General features: G+C 38.3%; 2 protein-coding genes across 2 annotated transcripts; one reads left to right on the top strand and one right to left on the bottom strand.

Annotated features, from left to right (window-relative positions):
• Nucleotides 1-1,643: 1,643 nt before the first annotated feature.
• On the bottom strand, nt 1,644-19,402 carry LOC125235732 (guanylate cyclase soluble subunit beta-1). The gene is given in 16 exon segments (XM_048142306.1): nt 1,644-2,203; nt 6,075-6,232; nt 6,746-6,883; nt 7,304-7,541; nt 8,220-8,390; nt 8,675-8,757; nt 9,111-9,242; nt 9,522-9,759; nt 10,077-10,104; nt 12,524-12,572; nt 14,681-14,839; nt 16,960-17,078; nt 17,239-17,339; nt 18,427-18,500; nt 18,646-18,665; nt 19,265-19,402. Coding segments are annotated over 15 exon segments (1,812 nt in total). The 5' UTR covers nt 18,649-18,665; nt 19,265-19,402; the 3' UTR covers nt 1,644-2,082.
• On the top strand, nt 3,416-5,829 carry LOC125235731. Its single transcript, XM_048142305.1, has 3 exons — nt 3,416-3,632; nt 4,353-4,586; nt 5,044-5,829. The coding sequence occupies exons 1-3, from the start codon at nt 3,503-3,505 to the stop codon at nt 5,703-5,705; spliced, it is 1,026 nt and encodes a 341-aa protein (XP_047998262.1). The 5' UTR covers nt 3,416-3,502; the 3' UTR covers nt 5,706-5,829.
• Nucleotides 19,403-20,505: the final 1,103 nt, after the last annotated feature.

The raw sequence follows: 20,505 nt of genomic DNA, 5'->3' as shown, positions 1-20,505 counted from the left end.
TGCTACTTATGGTCGTTGAAAGTAATTTAAAAAGGATAAGTATGAGCTAACTTCAAATTTAGGCTTGTTCCGTTTCGTTCGTTAATCGGAGCGCTCCGATCTCGTTCAATCGCTCCCACGAACTACCTACTAGTAGTTCGCTCTTTTAGGTCTTTTTCTCATTTAGTACAGCCAGACCAGCGACTCCTACGGTCGGAAAGATCAGACCGAAGGGGAACGAAATGATACGAATAGAGGTAGTCCACAGATAATAACATTCCGAGCGGAAAGATTGTAAGTAACCGAAGCTTAATATGAAAACTTGACGTTTTTGTGTTGCTCTGCTAAGTAGCTCTCGCTCTCGGTCGGCGCAGTCACACACTCGTTCTCGTTCCTAACCGCTCGCGCTCGCCGATCCTATACTGAACTAAATGAGCAAAGACCGATTCACAGAGCACGGAAAGATTCAGTTCATTTCGGTCATTGATGGGATTTTATTCCTAACAGTTCATAGTTCAAGTACCTACATGTATTTAAGAGTTTTGAATGATTCACGGTTATTTTCATTAGACTTATATTGACCGGGATATAGACCGTGATTACCTTTTTGATTTTTGTCGAGCTCCCGATATTTCGACGCAGTTGCATAAACGTAGTGACACTGTGAGTGTAGTGTGTTTGGACAGACCATCGAGTGTGAATGCGACCAGTGGTAACGCTGAAAGTGAACGCAGCCGACGCGCGCGAAGGAGGGTAGATCGCGCGCTGTCTATGCAACTTTAACATCCACCCGCCTTCGTCAGTTTTCCGTGATCATGATGCATGCAACTGCGTCGAAATATCGGGAGCTCGACAAAAATCAAAAAGGTAATCACGGTCTATATCCCGGTCAATATAAGCCTACATGTATTTTCCTAACGCTTGATTTTCATTTAGATCTTATTTTAAAAGGTATATTATGTTGTACCTATTTAATGAGGAGGCACACTCAAAGTTAGTCCATTGCACAGATAAAGAATTTCATACGTTAGAGTGAGAAGATGATATGTTTTTTTCTCTCTCTCACATACTAATGACAGTGACATGCCTAGGCACTTGCACAGGCGCTGCCTGGCGGGATAAAATGTCAGTGTGCCTCCTCATTACTTAATATTTGATATTTTGACATTGATTCAATTAAAAAAATCAAGTTTATTTAACATTTAAGCATTTAAAATAAGATAAGATAACCCTACTACATCTTTTATGTAAATCGCCAGCTTTACAGTTGGCAATATACTTGTCAAACTTACGGCATAAAACACCAAAGATATTGAAGCCAGATTCTATCTCTTTCGGATTTCTTAGGTGTTCATAATTCTGTGTCTTTCCATTAAATAAGGGACCGTCCACACTTAAGAGACGCATGTCCGCCGACGCGGAACGGACGTCAGCGCCACGCCGCCTGAATGTAATTTAAAAAACGTCTCCTTAGTACATTTTGTTTAGGAAGGACGCGCAAGGGACGTCGCTTGGCGCGTAGCCGCGCCGCCTGGGGGCGCGTCTTACGTCTTTCCTATACAATGTACTCCTCAGTTTTTTAAATTACATTCAGGCGGCGTGGCGCTGACGTCCGTTCCGCGTCGGCAGACATGCGTCTCTTGAGTGTGGACGGTCCCTAAGGGTGCACATTTTTTTAATTCCTCATCTTCATTGTAGACTAGCGATTATCCCTGACTTTGCATGGGTACTAATAAACCTTAAACCTTCTTGAATCACTCTGTTTACTAAAAAAAAACCGTGCCGCAACAAAATCTGTTGCTGATTTGAATGATCTAAGCATACATGGGGACAGCGACTTTATTTTATACTACCTACATAAAATTATGTAGTTATGAAGTATGAGGATCTCCTCTAGGCACACCTCAGACAATGGCGATCAAATGTATGAAAAAAGCGCTTTCCTACGCACACAGTCTAAGGTCGCGTCGAACGCGTGCCATGCTTGTATGAGTGAGATAAGACTGGTCGCGTTCTAGACAGGCGGTAACTGTGAGGTCGAGAGCGGGTGGGCGGTAGTTTCAGCGGGAAGGAGGGAGAGGCTGTACGTTGTTAATTTGGTGATTAGACTTTCTTCCTTTCAAGGAACCAGGTCTGCATAGGCTCGGCTTTTCCCTTCATGGAGACGTGGCCGCGGTAGGTCAGTTTGAAGGACTCGTCGTAGTTATCTTCACGCATCAGGTAACTGGAATATAAACAAAGAAAATTTTAAGAAATTTTCTGTGTCAGATACATCTAAAGGAAATGGCGGGATGACCTGGACGCATTCTACCCAAAATGGTGGGAAAAACGGTCGAGTGGAAAAAACAAGGGGATGCCTTTAACAATAAAACAGGCTAAAGTCGCCGTCAATAGAATTTGTGAACAATGTAAACAAACCTTGTAGTCAAAATGTCTTTCATTTCTATTCTAATTCATCAGATACTGGCTAAATCCAAGTGTTACTTAATCAGTTCGTCTCACATTATGATCCTTAACCTTTAAAATAATAAAATATTGATATTTTATATAATGGTTTGTTTACATTGTAAACTATTTCTATTGACAGCGATTTTAAAACAATACGTCTGAGGATCTTTCAGCAAAGGAAATGTAGAAAAATTAAGTGTCTTAAGATTCTTCTTCTTCCTCAGTTCCCCATAGCCGAAGGTCGCGACCACTAGCTCTAACTAGGGCTCTTAACGTTAAACTCTGGTAAATCTCCTCTACACCCAATGATGCAACTAAATTATACAATTTAAACATAATTTATGTTCTTCTGCGTATTTCAAAGGTTCTATAAAATTAATTGTTAGTTGCTGCTTGTTCATGATTGAAATTGGAAACCAATAAACAGTTTTTTTTTAAACAGGCGCTTTTTGTTATTTGCATTCAATTTTATAACCTTACTGCTAGAACAATTAGATACTTATTATCTTATAATCTATATTAGTACTTTTTTATCTCGCACATTGTGTGCTCTTAGTTAGTGGTGGGCGTAGTACGACACATAGGCCGTATCCGTCCCTCTCCCCGTCCTGCAAAACAGTGTGTGGTATGACCAGTACAATAGATAACACAGTTTTGTGTAAGTCTGGCCCTCCTCTAAAATTTCTTAAAATATAAGCCCCCAATGAAAAATGTTATCCAACTCCGCTCGTAGCTCATCGGGTGCCGGTGGGTAACAATTTTTACCACATTTGAGGTTCATTGCCCAATAATATTGCCACATAAATATCCCGTACTATTAATACACCACAACATCTTGAATGACATTACTCAAAAACTTTATGAACTAGGGGACATTGTATGGTTTCCCATACATCGACCTAAGTAGATTACACTTGTCTGGCTTCAGAGGGTGGACTGATTTCCGACTATTATGGTTCGAACTGTGCCGATGGACACTAGTTTTAAGTGACAACTTCAATATTGACACATTGTCAAAAATTTTGGTGTTTGTAATTTTTGTGTGATTCTAAATTTTCCGTCGATTGTGTGAGATATGGATTCGTTTATGGAGTATTATTTTGAGGAAGTGTTCTGTAATTTGGACCGTGATTGTTTGAATGTAAGGTACAAGAGAAAGGAGCTTGTGGAATATTTTAGTACGGTCATTGCTGGGTGTGCTGCAGGTTTGTTTTTTAGATTTTATAAATCCTGTAGAATTAAAAAGAGGACGCACATTGTAACATTATTCAAATTGAATGTGGGAATAAATTATTATAACAATGTTATAAGGTCTACCTACCTACAACATTCAGTTCACACAAAAAAAAATATTTTTGTTATTATAATAAGCTCTGCTCTAGATATCGGACTTAGAAAAGAATGATCATAAATTTGTTTTTTATCATGCAGAAACGTCTGCGAGCGACCTTACATATTTTTAAATTAAAGGAAAAATTGAATAATTCACAGTGTGAATTTTCTCATTTTTCCTTTAATTTAAAAATAATGATCATAAACATAATAATAGTACATTTCGATACAAGTGCGAAAAAGAGGAACTTCGAAACGAGTGGCGATAAATTAAAACACGACCGAAGGGAGTGTTTTAAATCGACACGAGTTACGAATTCCCTTTTCGCGCGTGTATCGAACGACGTTTTTCAGTACTGATGAGCCTTCGAAGTTTCGATCTGGCATATAATGAACCACTTCTCGCACTAGTGCGTAAAAAAACACCATCTGTACTGAAAACTATTTTTTTGAAGTAGAATCTTACTGCCAAAAAAAATACCTTCGTTATAGGTAAAATATTTCAGATGTATAATTATGTTCCAATGGCATAAAATTGCCAAATCTCTAAAGAAAACTTAAAAAAATGGTTTTAATATATTTATTTCTTACAGGACAGAACCACACAGACAACACAACCTGCAAGAACTTCATCACATCAGCGCTCAAGTACCACAACAACTGCAAGGCCACTAACGGAGATGTATGCCTCATGGGCAAATACCACAACGTCCTGTATATAGCCATGAAGCTGTCCTTTGATTGGAGTCTCCAGGATAATGGCGTGGTTGCGGCTCTCTTGGATGAGCTGTATGCGTGTGAGAAGACGTTTGAGAGAATATTTTTGGGTAAGTTTAAAAAGGTAAGGTCAATACGGATAAGTGTGTCATAAGGGTAAGTGTGTCTGGCCTTCAGATTTAACCTTTTTACTCATTGTCACAGGTATTTTTTATAAACAGGCCAAATGCAAAGGCCTGACACACTTCTCCTCATGACATACTTACCCGTAGTGACCTTACCTTAAATGATATCAGTTTTAGCTGCTGCCATTGGTTGCTCTACATATTCAAAGACCTTTAACTATGGTCACGAAAAGCTTAATGTTATTTTGCATCGTAGAATCAAAAATAGGTGATGTTATTGTAACAAAAAGCGTTTCATCTGGTGAAATGCGTTTTCATCGCTAAATTGATACAAAACAGTGTAGCAGCCTGTCTCAAACATTCTGACTATTTCACTTCACTATGTTCCACCCTAACATAAACATATCCTAAATTAGATTAAAAACCAAAACCCTTTTTACAGGAGCTATTTTCGGCACATCAGCGCCATACTTCCTAGCCGGCTGGAAATCAGACTTCATGGACAAAGAAGAGAACGTCCACGCACTAGTTTTCTTCTTAGATCACGCGACAAACGCCAACTTGGAATACTCAGAAGATGGAAAAGTCTATCGTTTTATCGACGTTCCTCTAGAAAGTTGTGGAAAAGCATCACCAGTGAAGGTAGTCATACAAATGGGAACATCAGAAATGCTAATGATTCTACTTCGATTTGGTGCCCAAATTTTCTCTGATAACGTTGCTACAAATCCAGTAGAATCAATTCTGGATAGATTAAAGGATTACAATAGAGTGTATCCATATGAATTAGTATCATGTTTAAAGTTGGTGCTAAGAGCAATACCAAAAATATCTTTCACAATTGACAAAGGAGCATTCAAGCATTTAGAATTGCCTGATGATTATAACTACGACAGAAAGGTTGCTTTAGAGAAATATGGGGATATTCTGGAAGATCATTTGATACCAAGTACAAGGTGTGGCCTACAGCCGGTAGAATTGAAGCATCTGTGTAGATGTGTGGTACGGAAAATGTTGTGGCGTAATTTTGAATTGCCTTTTGGTATACCCAAGTTAGGAGTGCCTGTTGCTTTGCAAAAATATTTGGACCTTTTGGATGATTAAACTTTGAATATATTTTTTTTTTCTTGTAACCAGTTCGTTGATTCACGTACTTCCTCTGTCAGAAGAGCAAAGATGTAAGTAAGAAGACATGCTACAAAGCTGTAATAAACACACTTGTATACAGGTGTTTAATGCTCATTGCGTATATTCTTCCATTATTAACACTCAATGGAGTTTCGATGCCAGGAACTGTGAAACGAGACTTATCAAATCTTGATTACCTACTTACCTTACAGACGATCACTAACTGAACATAGGCCTTCCCCCATTTCTCGCTCTAGAAACACTTTAGTACACTGCAGCCACCGACTCCTAGCAATGTGCACGAGATCACAATCTCGATCAATAATACAATAATACAATATTCACCTGTAAGTATCCTCGCTGACATTAATAGTCCCCGGAACGCCCGTGGTCTCACAGCGACTGGTCAGGTTGACCGTGTTCCCGAACAGGCAGTAGCGAGGCATGCGATGGCCGATGACTCCAGTCACTACCTCGCCGGAGTGAATACCGATGGTGATGCCCTGAAAAATACATATCGATTTTATTGAAATTGGTCAATATCTGGAAGATTCTGTGCGGAAATTGAAGAATCGTAAAATGTATTGGATATATTACATTTCACGACTCTTGCGCGCAGAATCTACCAAAATGACAGACCTACAGTGTACGTGATAGTATAATCCTCCCGTGGTGGCGTGATTTACAATACAATACAAATCATTTATTCGGGATAAACAAGATACAACACATATAAAACAATACAAGCACATTCAAAAGTTAACGATAAAAAAAAACACATCAATAAAATAGTTTAACACGAAACGCACACGTACCGCCATATTAGTTGTATAGAAAAGAGGATTTGTTTAGTGATTAGCTTATGCAGGATGACCCACCCACTTGCTTATTAAAGCAGAGGGATTACACTTCTGAACCCTCAAGAAAAATAATAGCCCACAATTTGTGTCAAATACTGGAAATTCTTTGGTAGGTATGTTTCTAAGTGTAAACATAGAAATCGGAATAGTACTTACAACAGGTTCTCCATCTACAGTGATTTCCTTGGAGTTGTCCATCATCTCAAGTGCAAGAAGCGAGATGTGCTTAGCATGAGCCACTTCGTATTCCGGAAGTCCAGAAACTGCCATGTACTTGTCTCCTACAGTTTCCACCTGAAATCAATAACATATATAATTTTTTGACTGTATATTTTAGAGCCAATAGCGTAGTAGTGTGCTGCTCATAAATGATCTTTAACGATCAACCAAAGGCGATGAAATGCTGATGATCTGATAAGCACGTCTACTCAGGCAGTGGCGGCCCTAGCAATTTTTTGATGTGATGTAAAATCTGATTTCTGAGATTTTCAATAGGTAAATAGGTACCTTGGCACTTCTGCCTGTATCTAGTTTATCTTGGTCCCAATCTAACAAACTGGACTGATGGATGGTCTTTGGGCTGTATCTCTAGTCCATGAGCTAGATATTATCATAAATTATCTTTGTCTTATCCAATATACGTAAGTCAGCTGACAGAGTTACTGTAGATAATTGTAAAAATTTCTGCATAAATATTGTTTAGCGTGTATTAACCTTATAAACATTGGGATTCCTCTTCTGATCAGTAAGCACGTCAAACGTGGTGTACAGATCATTCAGCATCCTTACAATCTTCATGGCGCCCTTATGGTCAGTGTTCCTAGCGCAGTAGTTAGCAAAGCCAACAACACCACTGAAGAGGAGGGTGACTGGGTCGTAGCGACGGGCGGGCACGGGGCGACGGTGGCGAAGCTCCGTGGCTACGCTTCGAGGGAGGACTGAGTAGAGGAGTCTGTAATTAAATAAGCGACTTAAGAAAGACTGTTTGTGTTTACAAAGGTACCAGGGTAAAACCTTAATGGTACTCGTACAACGTCAGAGATTATGAGTTTTGTATTAGTATCTGACCATTATCTGACACATGTTGATATTGTCAGTGTCAATAAAACTACTAACAAAGCAACAGCTTTAGCAATCGTCCAGAGATCATCTAAATGAAAGTCATTTCTTCAGTACATATTCTTCTTCTTTGATGTTATTTCTGTCTATAAACTTTACTGGCCTAATGATTAGTATGATTACATACGGAGTGCAAATAGAAGGCCCGACTGCGGACTAGAGGTGTGACCAGGTCCATCCTGAGTGATGTACCTTGAGTCAGTCGTTAATTGAAGTGTTTACCTTAGAATCATAAGTGTCTCAAAGAGAAAAACTCCGCGTGTGTTGTGTATCAGTTTAGCTGCTTTCTGTGCCCCGCAAAATAGTATTGGCAGCTCACTTTCGGTAAGTTTATCACTAATCAGTTAACTCGCCTGTCTGTTTTTTTTCTTTTCCGAGTCCAACTCCCTAAAAGTCTTCTGCAGCACAGTTTGCACTGCAGTAAGCACTTCCAGGTGTTGGGTAAGCTTGTATGAACTACTTAAGCTATAAAGATTATGAAGCTAAAGGCAAAAACAGTCAATAAACTCGCCTGTCAGTTTTCTGTTTCTCTGAGTCCAACTCCCTGAAAGTCTGCTGCAGTTTATCAGTGAGCACCTCCAAGTTCTGGGTAAGCTTGTAGTCTGCTTCGAACTGCTCTGACATCAGCACGAGGTCACGAGTAGCGTCGTGGAGAGGAATGTCGGCAATGCAGAGACCGCGCCTGTGGAAAAAAACAATAATAAGATACTAAGTATGCCACTTCAAATCTGTGATGTCATGTATATCAAAATCAAAACACTAGTTTTATGTATTTTAAATTACAAACGGGACTTAATCGCGTATTTACTATGTTTTAAACACTATGTTTTGAACACTAACTAACGTTTCAAGGACGGCATTGTCCCCGTGGTCTCGGAGCAGTCTAGTCTATGCTTAGTGTTTTAGTTTAATGCTTAGTGGTCTAATTTTATGCTTCAAGAACACAAATTACTGATCAATACACACCGAGTCAGGTCATCGAGATTGGTGACACTTGGGTAACACTGGAAGACGACCACATCAGTTTCTGGGATGTACAACATTTGTCCCTGAAAATAAATAACATAGAAAAAAAATATAAAAAAAATAGGAAAAAATGTTGCTAAGATCTTCTTGAAAGATTGCCAACAGACTTCGTCGATCGATGTAGATCGGGATTTGAAAAGAGCATGGGTACTTAAGCGTAAGCGCCTGTTAGGCCCGGACGTCCCCAGTTCTAGCTAAGTACACTGTCTGTAGACAAAGAATGACCCAAAATAGAAATATGGTAATGTCTTGTGTCGAAGGCAAAGTCTAAATTTTGGGTCACCGAAGTGTTCCAAAATTCCGCTTCTACTTAAGATATAATCTCCGTTACTTAAATGTATGTTTAAACCGCCATATATTTTCTACATTTACCTACCTTGAGACGAAGAGGAGCAATTCCCTCGTGTGGATCAGTAATGTTCATTTCCTCTGGCTTTGTCTTCAGCACGTATACTGTATTGATGTGTGCCAATATGTTCTCGAATTTCATCTCCAAATGTGGTCGAACCTGTCAACACGAAATAAACAATCTGTGGCTTTCCAATCTACTTACTTATGCGTCAAATCAGAAGCTAAGTACAAGGAGTAACAGAAAAGGTGGCCCTTTATACAGCGTATTTATTTTTGTTTTCCGTTAAATTCGATATGTCGTTAGGTTCATTATCAGGAACCACCCTGTATATCACTTTTAGTTAAATTCGCAAAAAATTTTTCATCGTGTTCATACACAATGAATGAATTAATTAGTGTGAGAGACCCTAAATAATAATATTCACTATTATCTTACCGTGTCCAAAACATCAGTAATTTTGCAGCCAGGCCTGGTGACTCTTGGCAAGAGACGAGACACAGTACGTCCAGCTTGCACGATATTCAGCTCCCGGTCAAACATTAGATGGAATGGGAACACTCGGCAGAACGTAGCTGGACTGACTTTTGGCTCTGAAAATTTTAATTATATAATTATCTAATCTAATTTCTGACCTTCTTATGGTTTTTAGTCATAGCTCTTGGAGGTCTGGAAACTGGTTGGCAACTAGTGTCAAGAAAGACGAATTAGGTTTTTGTTTTTGCGACTGCAATCAGACCCTTCAAATTTCAACACAGAGGAACCATTGGGATTAGTCCGATGAGGATCTTAACTATCGTCAGTGTTTATTTCATAATAATATTATAAATGGGAAAGTGTGTGTGTCTCTTTGTTTGTCCGTCTTTCATGGCAAAACGGAGCGACGAATTGACGTGATTTTTTAAGTGGATATAGTTGAAGGGATGGAAAGTGACTTACTTATAGGCTACTTTTTGTCTCTTTATAACGCGAGCGAGTTAAGAGCGCTATGACAAAAAAACATGGTCACATTCCTCTTTGGCGATATATTGTAAAATGCACAATATTTATCGACAAAATTGTACACTTTACTCATACTAAAAGACAGTGAAAGTACTTGTTTCAGTTAGAACATCTTATTAACTGTCGGTTAATTAAAAAACATATGGAAAAAAAGCTTTTTCAATTAGTAATGATTGTTTTCCTGATGCTCGTTTAGGAAAAACCGCGTGAAGCACAGAATTCGGAGCTCTTATTATCTACAATTTGATAAGCTCACTCTCATAAATGAGGTAAATTTAAGTTCCAAATATCTTGTACTTAAGGCCCATTAAACAATATTTATCATTTAATCCTTTGAAATTGAGAAATTGAAAGTAAAACGAACTCAATTTTGTCTTGAAAATACATTGAAACAAGTGATCATTTCTCCGAAAATCTACGTGTTATCGAAGTTATTTTAGTATATAAATAATCTGTACAATCTGCTTAAATTGCTGTTATCCATTTGTCGTTATAATATTATATAATGATTTTTTGCCAATTTTTTGAAAACTAGCCTTCCTGTCGCTATTTGACCGGCGACGGACGCCTGCGATTTCAGTGCCGCGCCGGAGCTCGTATAGGTGAGACGTATGTCACTTCGCTCTCCGAGTTTTGATCGCAAACGTCGAGAATATTTATCGTTGTGTGGGTCGGACGCCTTGTTTATACACGGGCTATCCTCGCATTGTGTGTGTGTAAACAGCGACCAACGAATTTGATCCTAGATCCGTAAATATTTGCTTTTGTAATATTTTGTTATGTTTGAATGTTAAAGTATTACAACGTTATGATGATAAATATGTAAAAATTACAATACGGTCAAGATGATAAGACACATCAAGATGGTACTCGGGATCTGATGATGGAGCCAGAAGGTGGTCACCAGTACCAGTGAACCGTGTAAGTAAACGACTTCGTGTTTAGGCTCGTTGGGTTCGTCTCAACAAGACCTTTGACAAGAGGTGGTACTCAGGGTCTGATGATGGAGCCAGATGGTGGTCACCAGTACCAATGAACCATATAACTAAACCCAGAGATGGGGAAATCGTAATCGATTCCGGATTACACGATTACTTGATTTTACTTTGTAATCCACTACTGGGTGTCAGATTACTTGTAATGTAATCAAGTGAAACGGTAAATTACCATTACATGTAAAGGAATCACTAATCATCTATACAATAATTACTATTACCAATAATTCGGAATCATAGTCGATTCAAAATAACTGAAATTATTGACTTGATTACTTTCAGATTACAAATATGTAGTACCTCAGATTGCTGACTGTCACTTTGACACAAAAGTCATCATGGGTGTCGTAAAATAGGTTTTAGGGGTGCTGATTCCAAAATTAATGACCAATGTGGAATCTGACATTGCTGACTGTCACTTTGACACAAAAGTCGTCATGGGTGTCGTAAAATAGGTTTTAGGGGGTGCTGATTCCAAAATTAATGACCAATGTTCAATCTGACGTTGCTGACTGTCACTCTGACACAAAAGTCGTCATGGGTGTCGTAAAATAGGTTTTAGGGTGTGCTGATTCCAAAATTAATGACCAATTTGGAATCTGACATTGCTGACTGTCACTTTGACACAAAAGTCGTCATGGGTGTCGTAAAATAGGTTTTAGGGGGTGCTGATTCCAAAATTAATGACCAATGTGGAATCTGACATTGCTGACTGTCACTTTGACACAAAAGTCGTCATGGGTGTCGTAAAATAGGTTTTAGGGGTGCTGATTCCAAAATTAATGACCAATGTTCAATCTGACATTGCTGACTGTCACTTTGACACAAAAGTCGTCATGGGTGTCGTAAAATAGGTTTTAGGGGTGCTGATTCCAAAATTAATGACCAATGTTCAATCTGACGTTGCTGACTGTCACTCTGACACAAAAGTCGTCATGGGTGTCGTAAAATAGGTTTTAGGGGTGCTGATTCCAAAATTAATGACCAATTTGGAATCTGACATTGCTGACTGTCACTTTGACACAAAAGTCGTCATGGGTGTCGTAAAATAGGTTTTAGGGGGTGCTGATTCCAAAATTAATGACCAATGTGGAATCTGACATTGCTGACTGTCACTTTGACACAAAAGTTGTTATGGGTGTCGTAAAATAGGTTTTCATGGGTACTGATCTCAATATTAATGATCAATTTGGAATCTGATATTGCTGACTGTCACTTTGACATAAAAGTCGTTATGGGTGTTGTCAAATAGGTTTCCAGGGGTACTGTGCAATGTCAGGTTCCAAATCGGTCATGACTTTTTAAATCATTTCATTAATTTTGGAATCAGTACCCCCTAAAACTATTTGACTACACCCATGATTCCTTTTGTGTCAAAATGACAATTAGCACTGTGAGATTCCAAAATAGTTATTAATTTTGGAATCAGCACCCCCGAAACCTTTTTGACGACACCTATGACGACTTTTGTGTCAAAGTGACAGTCAGCAATGTCAAGATTCCAAATCGGTCATTAATTTTCAAATCAGCACCTCCGGAAACCTATTTGACGACACCCATGACGACTTTTGTGTCAAAGTGACAGTCAGCAATGTTAGATTCCACATTGGTCATTATTTTTGGAATCAGCACTCCCTAAAACCTATTTTACGACACCCATGATGACTTTTGTGTCAAAGTGGCAGTCGGCAATGTTAGATTCCATATTGGTCATTAATTTTGGAATCAGCACCCCCTAAAACCAATTTTACGACACCCATGACGACTTTTGTGTCAAAGTGACAGTCAGCAATGTCAGATTCCACATTGTTCATTAATTTTGGAATCAGCACCCCCGCAAATCTATTTGACGACACCCATGACGACTTTTGTGTCAAAGTGACAGTCAGCAATGTCAGATTTCACATTGGTCATTAATTTTGGAATCAGCACCCCCTAAAACCTATTTTACGACACCCATGACGACTTTTGTGTCAAAGTGACAGTCAGCAATGTCAGATTCCAAATCGGTCATTAATTTTTAAATCAGCACACCCGAAAACCTATACTCGTGGTATATGCACTTGAAATGTGAAAGTGAAAATGCTAGAATGACATGTAAACCAAAAACAATTTGAGTGACATAAAGAAGTAAAGTAATAAGCCTGGAATCGAAGTAAAGTGGAATTCAGATTACTTAAGTACTTGATTACCGAGGAATCCATATTACAGGAATCTATATTATACCGATTCCAAAGGAATGGATTACAGAGGTAATCATAATACAGCATTACAGTAATTTTCATATAACAAAAGCAAATATTTGGGATGGGATCTACTTTTATAATTAATTTTTTAAATAAATTTTAACATAATTGATATTATTTTGCGCTACATTCTAGTATTTTCGTACAAAATAATGTTTATTAGAAATCAAAAGTTTATATCGAGATAGTAGATTGTGGTTGTTATCAAAATTCCATAGAAAGGATCAAGATTGTTTTGTCCATTATTGTAGTGCGAGCGAGTGATAAGACGTGCTAGAAAGGGTCGGCATATTGGGCTCGCGCGGCGGGTAAAATACCTAATTTCGCCCGACGCCGAAATGTTATAACGCTCTTAATAAAAAGCAATAAAGGAAAACAAGAACAGGCCATAAAAACATTGCGGAAGTTATAAAAAATAAGTCTCGTGTCGACTTCCTTATTTGACGAATAAAAAGCATGAAGACGGTACCTATGATTAATACGCATCCACGCTAATCAACAAGCGTGTCACAATCAAACTGATCGCGCACAATTTAATATGAGCTTGGCGCTCATCTCTTACATGCGTTGTGTCCAATTGATAACTGATAAGTGAAAGTATTATAATACAACTGCAGACAGCAGGATTCGTTCATTTTACTGCACAACCTCTGTATTATAGTGTCCCCATATGAACGAAAAGCTCTCTTGTTTTGCACTTAGTCATGTTGTTTCTGACTGACCGAGTCCAAAAGACTAATTCTGCAAGAGTTTTTCGGCGAGCCTGTGTATGCGCCTGTGAGGCGTATACATGCGCCTCAGCCGAAATTTATTGAAAAAAATTGGCGTCACTTAGGGCCGGTTGCATCAAACCGTTTGTCACCGTTAAAGCGTTGAGCGTGTGAGAAGTTCCATAGACGTCTGCTGCGTGACGATGATATGTCTGTCAAATGTGGTTGATGCAACTGCCCCTTAATATGCCGGCCGGCTGGTAAAAGTTAAACAGGCACATACAGATCTGTCCTAACCCAAGGAATAAGTAGAATAAAATACAATTCACTCTCTTTGATTTTTGAAAATAGGCACACTGAAAGGTTAGGACAAAAATCGCCACTGCAACCGGCAACCGGCAACCGTTGTAGGTCTGGTACCTACGGGGTGCAACATATTTATTGATAGGCCAAAAAAACTTCGATAACTTTGTATGTGATTTGACCGAGCAGTGGCGCCACTTGGTGTAATAATAATAAAATGTCAATGTTTTGTATTTTACTTTTATATTCATATTATAAACAGCCTAACTTAAGAATGAAAATAAATAAAATGTCAAATTATCTTCTCGTTTTTGATAATAGGATAAAAAAAAAGTTAAAATTACCTTCACAATCCCAATGACAATGTGCTCCAAACCAGGCCTATCCGAATAGTAGTGGAGGACCAGCGCGCCATCTTCCGGCCTCTCCGTGCATCGGAACGATGGCGACCGCATTCCAGGGTACAACGTGCCCAGGTGATCGTGCAACGCATCTAGATTCTGAAAAATTTAGGTTAAAGAAGCATATCATATATGTGAGTTTTTACCCCCGACCACAGATTATTAATAAGTTACTAACGTAACAGATCCTTCACTTGCCCGCAAAGCGACAAGTTTATTTATACACGTGCCGCGCGACTATACGGCGGGCGCGTGGCGCCCCTCGGCCACTATTGTGCATTCGAATGAACGGCTAGCGTGTGCGTGTGCGTGTGCGTGTGCGAGTGCGTATGCGTGTGCGTGTGCGTGTGCGTGTGCGTGTGCGTGTGCGTGTGCGTGTGCGTGTGCGTGTGCGTGTGCGTGTGCGTGTGCGTGTGCGTGTGCGTGTGCGTGTGCGCGTGCGCGTGCGCGCGCGGCGTGCGTGCGTGCGTGCGTGCGTGCGTGCGTGCGTGCGTGCGTGCATGCGTGCGTGTGTGTGTGTTGTGTGTGTGTGTGTGTGTGTGTGTGTGTGTGTGTGTGTGTGTGTGTGTGTGTGTGTGTGTGTGTGTGTGTGTGTGTGTGTGTGTGCGCGCGCGTGTGTATGTGTCTGTCTATGGCGTCGTAGCTCCCGAACGGATGAACCGATTTAGTTTTTTTTTTTGTTTGAAAGCTGAATTATGTGTCTGTCTATGGCGTCGTAGCTCCCGAACGGATGAACCGATTTAGTTTTTTTTTGTTTGAAAGCTGAATTAGTCGGGAGTGTTCTTAGCCATGTTTCATGAAAATCGGTTCCCTATGTCGGTTTTTTTTTCAATGTTTTAATTTTGTGGTTAGTTATTTATATAGTACCAGTAGTTCCAATATTAAAAGGGTTTTGTGTGTTATGTTATCATTACCTAAAGACACATCGGGGAGTGTTTGCATTTCTAAAGGAGAATATATCGGTATAACGGTTAACGAAATACAATTTTGCAATTTTTAAAAACGGCTACTTTTGTTACAATCTAGCAAAATACGACAACGTAACGTAACGTAGTGGTAACGCTGAAAGTGAATGCAGCCGACGCGCGCGAAGGAGGGTAGATCGCGCGCTGTCTACGCCACTTTGACATCCACCCGCCTTCGTCAGTTTTCCGTGATCATGATGCATGCAACTGCGTCGAAATATCGGGAGCTCGACAAAAATCAAAAAAGTAATCACGGTTTATATCCTGGTCAATATAAGTCTAATGAAAATAACCGTGAATCATTCAAAACTTTTAAATAAAATACGACAACGATGAGCTCAACGAGGATTTAGAGTATTAGACTCGAGTCGCAAGTACACACTTCTAGAATCTGTTGCAGGCTTCCATGGGCTACAGAGACTTTTTACTGTATCCCATTGACGCAGTTTAATAGTTATTTGTTTTACAAGGGGGCAAAGAAGTTGTTTAACCGCCACGTGCCAATATTGATACCCGAGCAAGCGAAAGATTCCAATAGGTATATATAATCAGAATTTGGAATCTTGAGCGTTGCGAGGGTTTCAAGGCACGAAGGTTGTACAAACTTTGCCACTGAGTGAAACACAAAATTGTTCACCACACCAACACTATGAAACTAAATCAAATCCATCAATTTATTTAACATTTATGATTCAAAATCTTCATTTATACGTGAATTCCTACAGACAGCTTTGGACATCAAGTTAAAATTTGTATGAAATTACTTTGCACTCTTGTGGATAAAATACAATTTTGCTATCCGTTTTCGAATAGCAAAGAGTGCCTTTACCAGTTGGTGTGGTGAAAAAATAATAATCTAATCAGATTGTATACAAGTAAGCTATATCGTATGATACAAGGATACCTACCTAAAAACGCGCTGGTGGCCTAGCGACTTGCGAGCGTGCGACTTTCGATCCGGAGGTCGCGGGTTCGAACCCGGCTCGTACCAATCAGTTTTTCTGAACTTATGTGCGAAATGTCATTTGATATTTGCCAGTCGCTTTTCGGTGAAGGAAAACATCGTAAGGAAACCGGACTAATTCCAATAAGGCCTAGTTACCCTTCGGGTTGGAAGGTCAGATGGCAGTCGCTTTCGTAAAAACTAGTGCCTACACCAAATCTTGGGATTAGTTGTCAAAGCGGACCCCAGGCTCCCATGAGCCGTGACAAATGCCAGGATAACGCAAGGAGGATGATGATAAGGATACCTACCTGTAGAAAGTCGCGAGGTGTGGCGCCCAGCACTTGCAAGATTTTATCATATCCAGAATCTTGGCAAAACTCGAAAAAAGTTTTGCCAAATAATTCCAAAATAGCGTCCGCTGGAATTTCTGCAAGTAGATAAGATTTAAATTAAAACTATAAAAAATACGTCAAGTGATAATTAATTACGTACTGGCTGTACGTTTTCTTTAGATTTATGAACCTTTAGATCCTTTTTCTACCTTGAAGGTAATGGAACTTACAAAAATGAGGTACTTAGTAACTTACGCAGTATTTCCACGGCAGCCGTGATGAGATTGTATGTGATCTCATCATCGTATATTTGACGCACCAAAAAACTACCCTCCATAGCGACATCTGCTTTTCTCCTGCAAAATATTATTATTAACCCCCGACGCAAAAACGACGAATAACGTGTGGCGACTTTGAAATAGTAGGTACATTACGAGACAAGTCGTGCGAAAAAAAGAAGTTCGAAACGAGTGGCGATAAATTAAACCACGACCGAAGGGAGTGTTTTAAATCGACACGAGTTACGAATTTCCTTTTCGCACGTGCATTGTATGACGTTTTTCAGTACAGATGGCCATCCGAAGTTTCGACCTGGCATAAAATGAACCACTTCTCGCAATCTTGTCGATTTAAAACACTCCCTTCGGTCGTGTTTTAATTTATCGCCACTCGTTTCGAACTTCCTTTTTTACGCACTTGTATCGCAATGCACTATTTCAATGAAGTGGTATTCTAAAATTGAGTTGTCAATTCTCTATAGTAGATGAATAGCTAGGAATACATGTATAGTGATCGAACCAGTTTCAACCCCGGATGAAAGAGGATCAACAGGCTAACATACTTACTTTGAGACCTTTGGGTAGCGTTGTATAGTATGCTACTTGACCATTGTTTAAAATCTGCCTTATAAGATTAAGTACTATCCAACTAACCGACATAAAATATTACCATATTTTATTATGGCCTAAAAACAGTAAAAAATATTTTTAAAGTATACTTTTACGTATTCAGGCGAAAACAACACAGTCATGTTAATCTATAGATTATCTGTGCATCAGGTCATTATATTCGAAAACAACATTTTCTGACTTTTAAGTATGAGGCATAAAGTTCATTATGTCAGTGATTGTTTTGACATGAAGTAAGTTCGAATTCGATGACGTCACACATTTTTAATCGAAAATACGTAGTCATCAATGTCATCATACACTTTTAATAGATACCCAAAATCTATAAATATTGTTTTTTTATGTCAAATACTACAAAAGACAATCATGTATTGTGCCAGATTCGACATGAGTCTAGTAGCCTATTCCGCAATGGGAAAGTATTTTTTTAATTAAATAGATTATTTTTGTCAAATAGAATAACAAATAAACAAGCGGAAGATTTCTTAACTGGCTTAATTAAAGTACCTAAGTAAATATTATTAAAATAACTCACTTGATTTCTTCCCACGTGGCCTGTCCAAAAGTTTTCATCACGAGGAGCTCGAGAGCGTAGTTTACGAATCCGTACTGAAATTATTTAGGTTTAATATAGATATGAACATTTTTTTATATGTTAAAACATATAACTATTCTTTAAAATTAACAACTAGACTATTCGTTAAAATTTACATTCAAAATCAGCTAAATAATATAAGATCCAGGGTTATCTTACCATTTTGTCGTGTTGTTTTCCTGTAACAATGAAAATCAAATGAATACTTTATAGAGTTTAAGCTTTCGCAAAGTAAAAAAAAAATTCGAATTTAAAGTCATTAATTTAATCATTCATTCATTTTACACAATGGTTACATTATTTTGTTTCTGCTAACAATAACACCACCACCTGTTGTCAATGGTGTGAAACAAGTTTCTATCTATCCGCCGCTAGGTGGATACGTTTGGGCAGATGAAGTTTCTACTTGCCACTAGATGGCGGGATCAGCCTAATTTAATAAACATTGCTAATAAACAAAAGAATATTATTGTTATTAATGGTAACAAAATTGTTTTAAATAGGTTCAGAGTATTTTTTATTAACATTTAAACTAATCAATGTTTGTCTGAATTAATAGTTGTGATATGTTTTATGTTGTATTTTACTGGTCGACAAATGAAAGATAATAAACATTATGAAAACGGTTTCATAGTTAAAAAATTTAAGGATTATTTCGTTAGCTTTTGTAATTTTATGCACAGCACAATTTATGTATGTTATTACATATTTTTTGTTTCCAGTTATATTTTTCTATCAAAACATAGTTACTAATAGCGCTATAGACTAGAAAACTTACCCTTTTCCTGTCACAAAGTTTCACAATAATCCAATTTTACTAATCTGATGCCATATAACACTTACGATCCACTAATTTTCTTATTATTATTCTAAAAACTAGCACAGATTTCCCGTCATACGTCGCCACGCGCCGAACGGTCGGCGCATACTGAAGGACTCTTCAAAAACCTACATTCACAATGAAAACATACGAAAATAGGTTAAAAATTAGTACTTATTCTACATTGTTTTCAACCATTGATATCAAACATTTTTTTAATAAATATGTTACCTACTTTTGGTCCATTTGAGTACGTAAAGTTAATTGTTTTTTCCTAATAGATAAATAGCGCTACGCTGCGGAATTTTCTGGTACTAAATTGTTTTGTGCACGTTTCTATTCATCGCTAGATGGCGATAGTAGTAGCTTAACGCAATGCACTTTTTATTCTATTATTTGTCATTTAACAGCGAAATATATATAACTAATTAGAATATTCGAAAATATAACATACCCATAATAATAAAATTGTTATTTTGTCGAAATACATGCAGGCCGCTTGTCCTGAAACATAATACCTACTATTTTCATATTCATCTAAAAATTCGCACACAAAAATCTGACATCTTAGTTAACAATAACTGATAATTGGTAATGGTCTATGTTACCATACAGTACAGTGTTCAGACTTTTTATCGCTTCGGACCCTCAGGCAGGCAATTATGGTCGCGCGATAAATGATAAAACATCTGGCCGTCCCTATCGCACTTACTTATAGTGCGATAGGGACGGCCTGATATTTTATCGTCTATCGCGCGACCATGCTACCCGTGCAGAACAGGTTTAAAAACGGTTATGTCATTGTTGATCGAGTTGTTGATAAAACAGCTAAAATGAGACTTTTTATTTATTAACGAGCAGATATTTTAATATTTAACAGGTAATTAGACCTAATCATTGAAAAAACACTTGTATTACGATGTAGGACCATTCCATGGGCTGTCCCGGGTAAGTAAACGCATTATAAATGACGTATGTTGTGATTATTCTCAGCATTTAAAGCAGGTGATCATTCTTCTGTGCATAATTCTGCAGACCGCATTTATACGAGACAATATGGTAGACTATTTTATGTTATGCTGAGATTATTTATTTATATAATCCTACGTTTCTTCACAACATTATCCGGTATTTGATTCAATACTACACGTTTTTCCTCACGACATGACTTTGGAAGCGCTCCGTCAATATTATTACGC

Source organism: Leguminivora glycinivorella, chromosome 18 (assembly GCF_023078275.1).
Source record: "Leguminivora glycinivorella isolate SPB_JAAS2020 chromosome 18, LegGlyc_1.1, whole genome shotgun sequence".
In the NCBI taxonomy this organism is placed as follows: domain Eukaryota; kingdom Metazoa; phylum Arthropoda; class Insecta; order Lepidoptera; family Tortricidae; genus Leguminivora; species Leguminivora glycinivorella.
This window is presented reverse-complemented; position numbering and strand designations above follow the sequence as displayed.

Bases quoted from the DNA above. Each gene is read 5' to 3' on its own strand.
- LOC125235731 (XM_048142305.1), top strand. From the start codon at position 3,503: ATGGATTCGTTTATGGAGTATTATTTTGAGGAAGTGTTCTGTAATTTG. The intron at 3,633-4,352 runs GTTTGTTTTTTA...TATTTCTTACAG, and splicing joins CATTGCTGGGTGTGCTGCAG to GACAGAACCACACAGACAAC. The intron at 4,587-5,043 runs GTAAGTTTAAAA...CCCTTTTTACAG, and splicing joins GTTTGAGAGAATATTTTTGG to GAGCTATTTTCGGCACATCA.